Genomic DNA, 13,536 nt, shown 5'->3' with positions numbered 1-13,536 from the left:
TATAAAAAATATTATTTATAATTATTTGACTAATTGTGTATAGGTCCGTTGAATGTGACATCCTGAAAGAAAAAAAAAATTATGTACTACGGGTCGTTGGATTTTTTTTGTTTTTATGGAAACTGATCCAAATTTTTGACTCTTTGAGCTACTAATGAGACTAATTCAAAGTTCGAGTGCGGGTTCAAGGATTACGGTACTTATGCCCATCCCCATATGGTATTGGTGGGATTTGAACCGAGATCCTCTCCCACTACTCAATCTCCATACTACCAACTGAGCAATCACACTTTGGTACGCTATTGTTTTTTTTATTTGAGAAGAACTGACATATTTATATCTCTCTTTTTTATGGTAATAATTCGAGTAAAAAGACGGGTAGATACAACGAGAATATTAAAATATAAAATAGTAGAAATGATAGAACGACAACATTAAAGTTAGGAAGTTGATAAACAATACTTTTAAAAGTCACACGTCACTCTTTGCCACATCATAGTTTAATTGCTACAAATTGCAAATATATAGTAGGTTGTGCAAAATCTCATAATAAATCAAACTAAACCAGCCCCTAAGATTCATTAATTAATGGAAACCTCCTTGAGTGGTGGCTGAAGGCTCCTCCAAATCGACCGGTTTTGGACTAGGCAACAGCACAATTACGAGTACGGCACTGACAGCGGCCGCCACGGAACCAACCAGGAACATCGGCGTGTTCCCACCACCAAACAAAGTATCCCACGGTCCACTTATTGCTGACACCAGTATCTATATATATATTATATATGTATACACAATTAGTCAAATAATTCTAAAATAATTATTTTCTTTACATAAAGATAAACTTGGTAATGCAACCTGTTGATATTATTCAAGTGTGCAGCCTTTTAATAAGCAATTGGCAAAACAGATACACGATTTGTTACAGAGCTTTGTTACAGAGAAATGATAAGAGATAAAAACAACTATCTAAATTATCTAACTATCTAGTAACAAACTAAAGAATCTGCAATATAACAATCTAACCGTATAATATATCTAACAGTATAATATCCTAACAAATATTGATATCCTAACAATCTCCAACACTTCCCCTCAAGTTGGAGCATGCAAGGATAAAATGCCCAACTTGGGAATGAATTCGAAGAACGAACGTTGTCCCAATGCTTTAGTAAACAGGTCCGCAAGTTGGGATCTTGAACGGACGTGAGCAGTGACAATGTTGTTGGCAAGAATCTGTTCTCGCACGAAATGGCAATCTATTTCGATGTGTTTTGTCCGTTCATGGAAGACGGGGTTGGCAGCTATGTGTAAGGCGGCTTGGTTGTCACAAAATAACTCCATAGGACCTGAATGTGGAACACCAAGGGAAGTAAGAAACGATTTGAGCCAAACTAACTCCGAGGTAGCTGCTGCCATGGATCTGTATTCTGCTTCTGCCGAAGAACAGGAGACCGTGACTTGTTTCTTAGTCTTCCAAGAGATTGGGGATGATCCTAGCATAATAAAAAAACCAGTAATGGATTTGCGAGTGAGAGGACAAGATGCCCAATCCGAGTCGCAGTAAGCATGAAACTGTAAGTCACAATCGGACTTAAGAAGTAAGCCTTGGCCAGGATTCCTTTTGAGATACCGAAGGACACGAACGACAGCTTCAAAGTGAGCTTGCTTGGGTTGTTGCATGAACTGTGATAAAATATGAATGGCATAACTCAAATCAGGTCGAGTGATGGTGAGGTAAATGAGTTTACCTATAAGTCTTCGATATCGTTCAGGATTGTCAAACATAGGGCCATCATCCAAGGCGAGGCGATGATTCTGTTCGATGGGAGAGTTCGCAGGCTTACTCCCACTCAAGCCTGATTCGGACAGAAGGTCCAAAGTGTACTTACGTTGACAAAGGAAAATGCCTTGCTTGCTACGAGCAATTTCAATACCCAGGAAATACTTCAGCGGACCTAAGTCTTTGATTTTGAAACATTTGTTCAGATACTCCTTGACTGCTTTACATGCATTAGGATCAATCCCTGCCACTATTATATCATCAACGTAGACTAGGACTGCTAGGAAAGCGTCCCCTCTTTGGAGAGTAAAGAGCGTATAATCTGCCCTTGATTGTATAAAACCATAATGTGTCAAGGAAGAGCTGAGTTTGGAGAACCAGTTTCGTGGTGATTGCCTCAGTCCATACAAGGATTTGGTAAGACGACATACTTTGTGATTGGATCCGTCACTGAATCCGGGAGGAAACCGCATGTAAACTTCTTCACTTAGGTCACCGTTCAAGAATGCATTGTGGACGTCGAGTTGATGTAATTCCCAATTTTTGGCAGCTGCTACAGCAAGTAGTGTACGAACACTCACCATTTTGGCCACTGGTGCATATGTCTCACTGTAATCCTCCCCAGCAATTTGATGATTTCCAGCTATCACCAACCTTGCCTTATAGCGTTCCACCGTACCGTCAGAACGGTATTTGATTTTAAACACCCATTTGCTTGGGAGAGCATGTTTGTGTGGAGGCAAATCTGTAATGTACCAAGTTTTATTATCTTCCAAAGCTTGGATTTCGTTCCTCATGGCAGCCACCCACCGTGTATCTCGCATGGCTTCTCGAAAATTTCGAGGCTCTTGATTGGCGTCAATTGCTGCAACAAAGGCTCGATGTTCTTTAGCAAAATTAGTTAAACTGACATAATTGCATATAAGATACTTAATACCTGAGGTGACATTGGTTCGGATGAGAGGAGGCGAGTGTGTTTCAGCCATGTGACAAGCATAATCTTGCAAATAAGTGGGAAGTTTTCGTGCTCTCTGGTGTCTTGTAGGCACAACATCTTGAGAGGAATATGGCATTGAAATAGCATCGGAGCTCCCCCTATCGTCCGTAGTGGGTTGCACTATTGTGGCAGTTTCACATGACTGCTCTTCAGCGTTCTCTGCAACTACAACGTTTTCAGTTTCATCAGGGAATGATGTAGGCAGCTGAGGGACAATAGGTTCATTCTTCTTTACTCGGAATGGAAATTCTTGTTCTCGAAACTTGACATCTCTTGACACAAAACGCTGTCCATTCTCGATATCTAACAATCTCCAACCCTTTTGTCCTGTTGGATATCCAATTAAAATACATCGTCGAGAGCGTGGAGCGAATTTGTCATTGGGTTTGGGTCTGAAGTTAGCGAAGCACAAACATCCAAATGTTCTCAAGTAAGTGTATTCTGGTGGGGTTCCATGCAATATCTCATGTGGTGACTTTCCTCCAAGAACATTTGTAGGTGTTCTATTGATCAGATGTACAGCTGTTAGAATGCTTTCTTCCCAGAACTCAGCTGTCATACCTGCATGAAATAATAAAGCACGCGAGACATTAAGAATGTGTCCATGTCTCCTCTCTACGCGTCCATTTTGTTCAGGAGTATGTACACACGTTGTTTGTTGTAAAATGCCTTTTTCACTCAAGAGTTGCATCATTTTATTAGACTTAAATTCAGTTCCATTATCAGAACGAATTATTTTGACATTTTTCCCAAACTGATTCTGCACCATAGCCATAAATTTACACATTCGATCATAAGTTTCACTTTTCTCGGCCATCATATATACCCACACACTTCTACTAAAATCATCGACAATAGTTAAGAAATAGTAAGCACCCGAAGAGGAAGGAGACTTGTAGGGTCCCCAAGTATCACAATGAACCAAATAAAAACTTTCTTTACTCCGTGAAGTACTCAAAGGAAACACAGATCGAGTTTGTTTGGCACATTGGCAAACATCACATGCCGCACCAGTAACATTTTTATTCAACGAAATATTAATTCCTGGAATCAAAGACAACATATCATAAGATGCATGACCTAGTCTACTATGCCACAACTCCATAGATTCTTCTGCTCGAACTGCTGAAGCCGAAGCATGCTTGGGCTGAAACACATACACTCCTTCCTTGAGCTCACCCAAACCAATCTCCCTCTTCAGTATTTGGTCCTGCAAAAGGCAATTTTTATCAGTAAAGGTTACCATCCTGCTATTATTTCGCAATAGCTGTGAAACAGAAATCAGATTGCATCTCAATTGGGGAACATATAACACATTGGATAGTTTGAATTATGCATTAAACATCATTGTTCCTTCTTTTTCTGCAAGAGTAACAGATCCGTTTGGTAAAGTGACGGACAAAGGATTAATCTTTCTAATTTTAGTCAACAAATTCAAGGATCCCGTCATGTGGCGAGAAGCTCCGCTATCAATAAGCCATTGAAAGTGTGTAATCTTACCAGACAATTTATCATTGGATGGCTGTTCAACCAAGGCAATGAGCTTGTTCATAATTTCAGGTGTCAACATTGAATTCGCTGTGACCTGCGGAGGCACATTATTCTGGTAAGAAGCTGCTGCTGCAGCTTGTTGAAGTGCATCACCTTGATAGGATGCTACGGCTGGTTGAGAGCTTTCCCAAGTCTGCATGGCATGAGCTTGTTGATGTCTTCCTCCTGATCGTCCCCTTCCACGTCTCCGTCCACCAAATTTGTTTGCTGGAAATCCAATGACGTTCCAACAACGTGAGGGATCATGGTTGGTTTTCCCGCAATGAGGACACGGCACTCTCTCGGCTTGTTTGCCAGAGATCGTGTGCTGATCATGACTTTCCATCTTGTCTTTCAATCCAACCTGAGCTACATATCCTACCACATTTTCTCGTTCTTCCTGATGGCAGGCAATATTACGATGAGTTTCTTCTTGCGTAACAATTGCATACACTTTGTTGACATTTGGCAAAGGTGAGGTGTTCAAAATCTGTGAACGTAAATTGCCAAAGACAGCCTCATCAAGTCCCATGAGAAATTGATAAACACGGTCATGTTCCTTCTCTTCTTCGATCTCCTTTGCGTAAGCACACTTGTCTCCACAGTCACACGTCTTGCGGGTTTTACTCCCTTCAAGTTCGTCCCACACAGCTCTTAACTTGGTATAGTATTCACCCACACTATTTCCAAGTTGTTTTATATTAGCTAAACTGGTCTTGAGTTGATATTGACGTGGAGAATTTTCCACGGCATATCTCTCCTTCAAATCATCCCACAAATCTTTTACTTCATCAAAACATTTGATGAATGGCTGCAATTTCGCATCAATGGTATTATGTATCCAACCATTGATCATCGAATTGCACATCTCCCACGCTCGCCATTCTTCCCCGTCATCTTCCTCTGGTTTCTTTACGGTTCCAGTAACGAAACCTAACTTATTTTTCGCTCTTAGTGCGTTTTTCATGAGCTTTGCCCAATTCTCATAGTTGGCTTCTCCACGCAGCATTACAGTTGTAAGCAAAATTCCCGGATTATCCGAACCTGCCAGATGAAATGGCGATCCAGGATCCGAGGGTTTCATCTTGCTGCTGGCCATCTTCCGTAGGGCAAGCTTTCACACTTTTCCTCACACTGCGGAAGAGTTGTTTAATTTTGGTGCGCTCTGATACCAAGATAAACTTGGTAATGCAACCTGTTGATATTATTCAAGTGTGCAGCCTTTTAATAGGCAATTGGCAAAACAGATACACGATTTGTTACAGAGCTTTGTTACAGAGAAATGATAAGAGATAAAAATAACTATCTAAATTATCTAACTATCTAGTAACAAACTAAAGAATCTGCAATATAACAATCTAACCGTATAATATATCTAACAGTATAATATCCTAACAAATATTGATATCCTAACAATCTCCAACACATAATATGTACGGTTCTTAATACAGTTATGAAATAAAGTAACTACTGACTAATATAATGAAACGAATGAATTCTAACCTGTGCCCCGACAATTGCAATATTGAGGATTCCAACGGATAAACCTGAAAATTTTGAACAAATTCGGTTTATGACAAGAATTTAATAAATTAAGTGCAAGTTTGATTAAAAAAAAAAAAAAAAACAAATCGTATGAGTTGATTTACCTCGACCTGTCCCAGTAGTGGTGGAGTATATGGATGCTAGAGCGAAAGGGACGCTGTTAAGTAATCTGGAGACATGAATGCACGACAAAGAGTGTATTAGTCTAAATAATGAATAATTAATAAAATAGTAAATGCAAAAAGATGGAAAATATTACCGCGAGAGGGATTCCGAGAATGGAGAAAAAAATCAAAGTGGCGACCTTCACATTAGCACTTGCATGGTGCTCTTGCATAGCGACCTTGGTGATAAGTATGGTCATTGCCAAGCAAAAGGCAAGAATCAAATTGACGATACCCCACAACCACTTAATGCTTCCAACTAAACGGCCCAATGGTTCTATTGCCAGCGATATCAAACCCAAAACCACAGAATTGAGCATGAGTCCTAATGCACCTTCGCGCACTCCTGCGTTATATGCCTTCTCTCCCACATTATAACCACCATACACTTCGCGCCCCATCCAATCAGTGTCAAATAAGAAAAAAGGGAACCACGCAATCCAATTGAGAGCAGTCACCAACATTAGCATCCACATCGGCCTCTTCAGTTCCTTAAGTGCACCCAGCAACTGTCCAAACCCCGATATCCGTGATTCCTCATTCTCCTTCGCTGTAATTGGGCGATCATTTACACAAAAGAGCACAATGCATGCAGGTGAGCAAGAGAAGGAGAAAGATTGACAAGAAGAAACAACTCTTGAGGTTTGCACAAAAAACATCACAGGCTTTGGTTGTCGTGAAGGGGAAGATGCGGTGCAGGCCACCGTACGAGCCGGCGGCATAGCCCAGGACGTTTCTAATAGCCATGAAAAAGGAATAGAAGCTGTTTGCAGTTCTTGTTTTTCTTTGGTCACCTGCAGCAAGGTCACCCAAGAAGGCACGACAAGGTCCCTGCAGCATATTGTTCGCCAAGTCCAAAACCCAAAAACCTGTGACAAAGAATTCTACTGCGCGCGGGGTCGGGTTTTCTTTGTCAAATCGTCCCCGAATAAATGACCAAGATCGGCAGCATATCCAATAAGAAACACTGCAATGGAACCAGACAAAATAAATGGTATGCGACGACCAAAACGAGATGTACATTGATCACTATAATAGCCTACTTGTGTGGAATGCCGAGGAGTTGAACATATGGTGTAAGTAAGGAAAGTTGTAATGCCCAACCAAATTGTATGCCGACCACAATGGATATTGAGATATATAGTCCCACATTGATTGAATGAGCAACTAATATAGCATTTATAAGGTCTTGGGCACTCCCACCTCTTGAGCTAGCTTTTGGAATGATGTGACCTCAAGATTCTTAACACAGATTCCCACATTCCTCCCAACAAGTTTAAAGGATAGTCAAGATTAGCTCACAGTAAACAACACAAAGTATCATGCTCACAACCATTTTGATATGAAAAGGATCATGTGTCACAACCATAAAAACCATTAAATCATAATACCCGAAACTTGCATTACAAAAAATAAATAATATAATGTATTTATAAGAATGAAACAAAAAAAGAAGCAGAAACAAACCTGAGCAAAATAGTCCCTCCAAACTCTGCGAGCAATCTGGTGACCACCAAAACCGAAGGCCTATTGATGGTGAACTAGTCTCTGCAAGCTCCCCCGAAGTTGGGTATTTAGTATAGGTTGATGGGGAACTAGTCTCTGCAATATTTCAATTTCTCAGCAAACTAGGCACAGAGGGATGATGTGACCGCAATTTAATACCATAGGGCTAGTTGTAGGTTATCCCAACCCTTCCCCTTCGCGGTCCCCTGTTGATGTGACCCACTTAACATTAACAATCTGTTAAACTGTAAAACAGCGAAAAATTTATTGTACCAAGTGCGCTATGTCAGTTTTGTATCGGCTAAAAAAGAGAAAAAAAAAAATAATTATTATATTTTATATTATATTTTATCAATAAAACATAGGAAAATATTAACCTCATATCACATGAGACAACAACTCTTTCCTACACACTCAAAAAGACATGGGTCTCACTTCAATTTTTTTTTTTCCTCTTTTCCACTGTAATGGGACCCACTTAAAGTTGTGAGTGCAACTTAAAATAAATATCTCCTGTTACATAAGAAAATATAATCCCTAAAACATAATACCATGCACTGAATTTTAATTTGAGTGCATGAACTGAAAATGCTCACATAAAACAAGAATTAAAAAGTTGCAATTTTGAAATTAAACCAGAAACCCATACGAGAGAGAAAGGCCAACAAAATTTATTTATTGTTTTTAAATAAAAAATTTATGCATTTATTACTATTTTCAAAAAAATTGTATATTTATCACACAATGTGACGTTTTTTTTGGACGTGACATTATGCAGTACATTCGAAATTATTTCAAATATTATTATAAATGCGTAAATATTTTATTAAAAAGTAATAAATAAATTTTTTTGTCAAAGAAAAAGACATAGATGAAGAGTGATTTCACAAAAATTAAACACGTGTTACATTCAGTCATCGATAGCACGAAGAATTTCTCTTCAACCTTAGACTCAATTCATTAAATGTTGTAATGCAAATAGTAGAACGAGTAAATGAACCATAACAGCTCAATTATTGGGAGTGCTTCACGGATTTGGAAATGCTATTTCAGGACACCTGATCTTAAACTCCATTTGTTGGTCCCCCATTTGTTACCTCCTGTAAACACAATTTAGGAAATAGCAATTTTTATTTATTTATAATAGACCAATAAAGTTTAGTAGAAGATTTATTAGAGTGGTATTTAAGAAATTTTTACTGACATTTCATTTGAACAAGAAATTTGAGAGAAAAGAGGGAAGGGGGGTGAAAGGGAGATTTAACAAATTCTTACTAGTTACTACTGCGGGCATGAGAAGAGAAGAGAGAAAAGAAAAAGAAAAATGAATTTTTTTTATTATAAAGTGTTAAACCTGCTACTTTAAACTCAAATAAAAGGTCTTAATTAATTAAGTTTAGTACACGTGAAACATAGATGTTACTAGTGAGTATCAAACTAATTACATGATTTAGTTTAGGATAAAAATTAACCAAGTTTCAGCCAAAGCGCCCAAATTTCCATTTTGACCCCAGTAGATGGAAATTCCTCCAGATTCTCTTGCTATAGGATAAAAATCACAAATGAAAAAAATTTGTATCAAAGTTCGAAGCAAACATATTGCTGCTATTTTATGTGGCTTTCTTGGCATCGTTTGAGTCACTAGCTCTTTTTTTTTTTTTTAATTAAGGCTTGGAGAAGCATCATTTATATAGCTGAAGGTCGCAATTTGCTTTAACAGTAACCATGTTTTATTAGCGCAAATGACAGGCGTGCCTTAATCAGTAGAGTTATCTATAGTATATTTAAACTTGTTAGATTATAGCAAATTAATTTGTTTAGTAGAAAGACCCATTATTTCCACCGTGATGCAAATATAGCTTCTATGTTATTTTATTACCAAAAATGATATATAGGGACTTAGGTAAGCTAACTCATAAATTAGTCATTTCTCGTTAACAGCGCAAAATTATCATTAAATTAGTTGTCACTATAAATTAAGAATCGTGTGTTTAATAAGATTTTAAATATAAAATTATGTTTACCGAAAAAAAAATTATTGCCAAATTATGGTTTTGTGTTGTATGGACGAGATTAACATCGTTAAACCCCCGAAACGAAAACAATTCAGCAACGGAGAAAGTTTCAGAAAAAAAGGAGCATAATGTTGGGCAACTGGCTTATGAAAGATAGGATTCTAGAATAGGGCGTGTTCAGTTGTTCAGTCCTGTGGGTCGAAATGTCCAATTTAATGATTGGTATGTTTCAATGCTCTCTTTCAGGTATCTATTGAGAGATATCTTATAAATCAGCGGATCACTGTGTATTATAATAGACGGCATAGACAAGACATGAGATATGTGCTCGGTGATGTCTCTCTACCTCCCAAGACTTGCTCACAACATCTATGGTGATTGAACGAAGAAATTTGGAAGAAAATTGATTACTTGGCTCACAAGTTGAAGAGAGGAGGGTGACAAGCTTGGAGAAGCCAAGTTTCAAAAAAGAGGCGTAGCAAGTGTGAAATTATGACCTAGAAATTTGTGCATGCCTATATATAGTCTTCTTAAGTTTAATCCCACTGTATTAGCACTAATAGCTTCGCTAATCATTTTAATCTCAAACTTCAGATTCTGAATCTAGTCATTTTTCTAGGAATTTTTATATTTTTATTCTAATTTTCGCAGCACTTTTTCGGTACGCATTTTTACATAGCCAGTATCAGTTCTGACGTCAGTTCTCATTATTATCAATCCAAACTTGGTTTACTAGACCTAGGTATTATTCTAGGAATATTCATGTGCTTATTATAATTTTTAGAGATGCTTCATCGGTACACATTTATACTGAGAAACAGAACCGATCTCTGCACTTTTTGTCAGAAAAACGATTTTAAGCGTTATTATACCCTTGTGATAATTATTCTAACCTTACCATATTTATCCGAGGTATATTATGAAATTATTCTCTTAAACTCATAATTAATTATTTAAATTCATAATTTAACGGTACGAGTTCTTATATATGTCGTATTGGTTTGATCCTTTATTATAGGTGAATTACCTCACATTAGTAAAATTATGGACCGCTTAAAAATAGTGAAGGTCTATTCTTGATCCATTACTATAACATTAATAAAGAAATATTCTTTTAGCTACTAGCCCTTCTTAAACCTTTTAAAATATGAGTCTTTATCAAGGCCATAAGAGCTTGTGTTCTTTGTATCGTTTTTGGAAGTTGACAGCATCGAAATTGGGGCGGCAATTAAGCAAGAAACTAGAAACTTCACAATATATAATTGGATAACATTTATCGCTATATACCCAAACCAATTACTTCATTTAAAGCTCCTGACATCTCCATCACCATGAAGATTATTTTGATAAAGGTGTATTGTATATTTCTACATATTTTTCAGTAAACAAAAAAATTTATTTCACTAAAAAAAGAAAAGAAAGAAAGAAAAAGTATATCTTAATTAAACAAAACTAAAACTATAATTTAATTATAACAATGAGATTTAAGAAATTACCTACGGACGAAGCTGCTTCAGGCTAAACCTCAAGGCGAATATAGAATAAAGAGAGGAATAAATGATGAGGAAAAAAGATTTATTTTTTATTTTTTTGGGTTAAAACAAAGGATGATATTCATTTTCATATTGCTAATTGTCAAAAGAATTAAATTATTTATTAAAAGAGAGGAACCTTGTTTATTCATGTTCCCATCACATCCCAGAGAGCGCTAGAAACCTTGATTCTTTAATAGGCTTAATTACTTTACTTAATATAGCATTAAAAAAAAGGAAGTACATATTTGAAAAACCAAACATAATTAGGAGCCAAGAAAGAGAATAGAAATGAAAAACTGAAAAGTATAAACTTTAGCTAGGAATCTTCAAGAAAGGAAGCAATTAATTAATTGCTACTCCCAGCTAGATTATTGATGTTTGCTTGCAACTCAGACCTTGCACCTTTTGATGCAAATATTCTCTACTTTATTTTGGTTCCTTCAACATGTGGTATATGTTTTCCTTTATTTGGTTTCAATGGGCATCACTATGGTTATGTTACTAATAGTTTTAGGTGATGTTTGGTTGGGAGCTTTTCAACGGATATCTATATTTCTCAAGTATGGCTTTTAGAAACACCATGTTTATTTCAATATTTTTTACCAAAAACCCATCTATCCAATTTGCCTGGATTTATGAGAAACATAGATATCCTCACTGTTTAGAAACCCAATTTGAAGGTGGGATTTTTCGGAAAATCGGTTATCTGACTTTTAATGCACTGTTGATTTCATAAAATTATCTAATTTTTCCAGTAAAGTTTTTCCCCACCAAACAACTTTTTTTTACATTTTTCTACCTATCTCACTTTATCTATCTTTCCAATCAGTTCTCTATCTATCTCATTTTCCTACTATTCCAAAAAAATTTCCTAAACCAAACGCACCTCGTCCTACTATTAGTGCCATTTCTCCTTGTGCAGGATGGACTCTCCCACTTTTCCAACCTAACACAGCTTTTCCCCCTCATCCTATAATCACAATCATATAATTATTTCAAAATGATAATTGGTGTATCAGAAATTCACGTATCATTTATATATATGAATATGAACATCTGTGCACTACAATTACAACATCTATAAGTAACATCTTCCATTGTTGGTTCTCTTTCTTTTATTTTATACCAAGTCACTTGAAAAGAGAACAAGGAAGAACACTATGGCACCATCCAATAGTAAAAAAAAAAAAAATACAAAAAAAAAAGGAACAAAGAATCACCCTGGTCTATTCTGGGTTGTTCTTGTCTTAAACCAGTTATGAACCATAATACTAATATCTTAGTCTCCCTTATTCTAAAAAAACCATAACAAAGGGAGATGATGAAGTTGAGCTTTTGTGTGTACTTGAAATTCAGGCATCACTTTGCATGTTTTCTCTTTTTCTCTTCAATGACTCTTGCTTCTGCAATATCATTTGCCTGCGAAACTTCTTGATAAAAAGATCAGCTACATGGTCAATCTCATCCTCAAGTTTAAACTCTTGCCCTGCTTCTTCCTTAGAATTCTTCACCAAATCAATCACTGAGGCCCCAAGATCCAAATCTTCTGAATCAAAAAGAGTGTGGGTTAGATCAGGGTACTTATCATCATCATCATATCCACCCCCATAGTTGTAGTAACAACTTTCATACTCATCCTGGTCTATTTTCTCCATCACTTGTGTCTCATTGGGATTGGGCAAGGCCTCATAGGAGTGTGCATTGTTGTTATACACCACTATGGCCCTGCTATTGTCTCTGCCATGCTCCAATATACAATCCTCATTGGACTCAGAATGGTGCCCCAAGAATGAGTGGAACTTCTCGGTGATTGAGTTCATCAGGAACTTCTTGTTCTTCATGAGTGAGAATATAATGAGACGAGCCTTGATGGCGTTTGTTTTGGACTTCAAGGCCATAGTTTTTGACTTGGCCATTGAGCTTAGAGCAGCTATGATCTGCTTTACAAACCTAGATGTTCTGTTCTTCATGTTGCTCATTGTTATAGTGGTAACTAACAAAGTAACAATGATCACTCTATAGACTTCCGAAACAACTTGTGAAGTAGTAAATCAAATCAAAACAAGAAACAATATTGTGGGAATGTTTGTGATTGTGGTTTTGAGAGAGAGGGAGATTGTATATGAAGAGGGTTACTATTGTACAAGCTTGTACGTTAATCACACAAAAGAAGTATTTTGGCACGAAAGAGAACAAGGTGGGGGCATGTGTTTATATAGGCGATGCAGCAAGGTATGCATCTTGTGACAACTTGATGTGTTTGTGTGAGAGAAGCATGCTCTAACAAAAGAAAGAGTGGGGGCTAAGAAAAGAAAAGAGAGAGGCTTTGAAAGTGAAAGCAAAAGATGGAGATAAAGTTTAGGACACTTGGCATTTCATGATTGGGCTTTGTGAGTTATGGATGGTTCAGTGGTATACGAAGTTTCGCAATTTTAGTAGGCAGAAATTATTAGTGGGGTTG

The 13,536-nt window shown here is 37.1% G+C and overlaps 1 protein-coding gene and 1 pseudogene across 1 annotated transcript; both read right to left on the bottom strand.

Annotated features, from left to right (window-relative positions):
* Positions 1-585: 585 nt before the first annotated feature.
* LOC133313006 (sucrose transport protein SUC2-like) lies at positions 586-7,148 on the bottom strand (annotated as a pseudogene).
* Positions 7,149-12,427: 5,279 nt separating this feature from the next.
* On the bottom strand, positions 12,428-13,054 carry LOC133313003 (uncharacterized). The gene has a single exon (XM_061514301.1). It carries the CDS (start codon positions 13,052-13,054, stop codon positions 12,428-12,430), a length of 627 nt encoding a protein of 208 aa, XP_061370285.1.
* Positions 13,055-13,536: the final 482 nt, after the last annotated feature.

The sequence above is a fragment of the Gastrolobium bilobum genome, unplaced genomic scaffold (assembly GCF_033153095.1).
Source record: "Gastrolobium bilobum isolate Gb01-03AN ecotype WA unplaced genomic scaffold, APGP_CSIRO_Gbil_v1 utg28736, whole genome shotgun sequence".
Classification (NCBI taxonomy): domain Eukaryota; kingdom Viridiplantae; phylum Streptophyta; class Magnoliopsida; order Fabales; family Fabaceae; genus Gastrolobium; species Gastrolobium bilobum.
The sequence above is the reverse complement of the archived record's forward strand: the minus strand, read 5'-3'. Positions and strand labels throughout refer to the sequence as shown.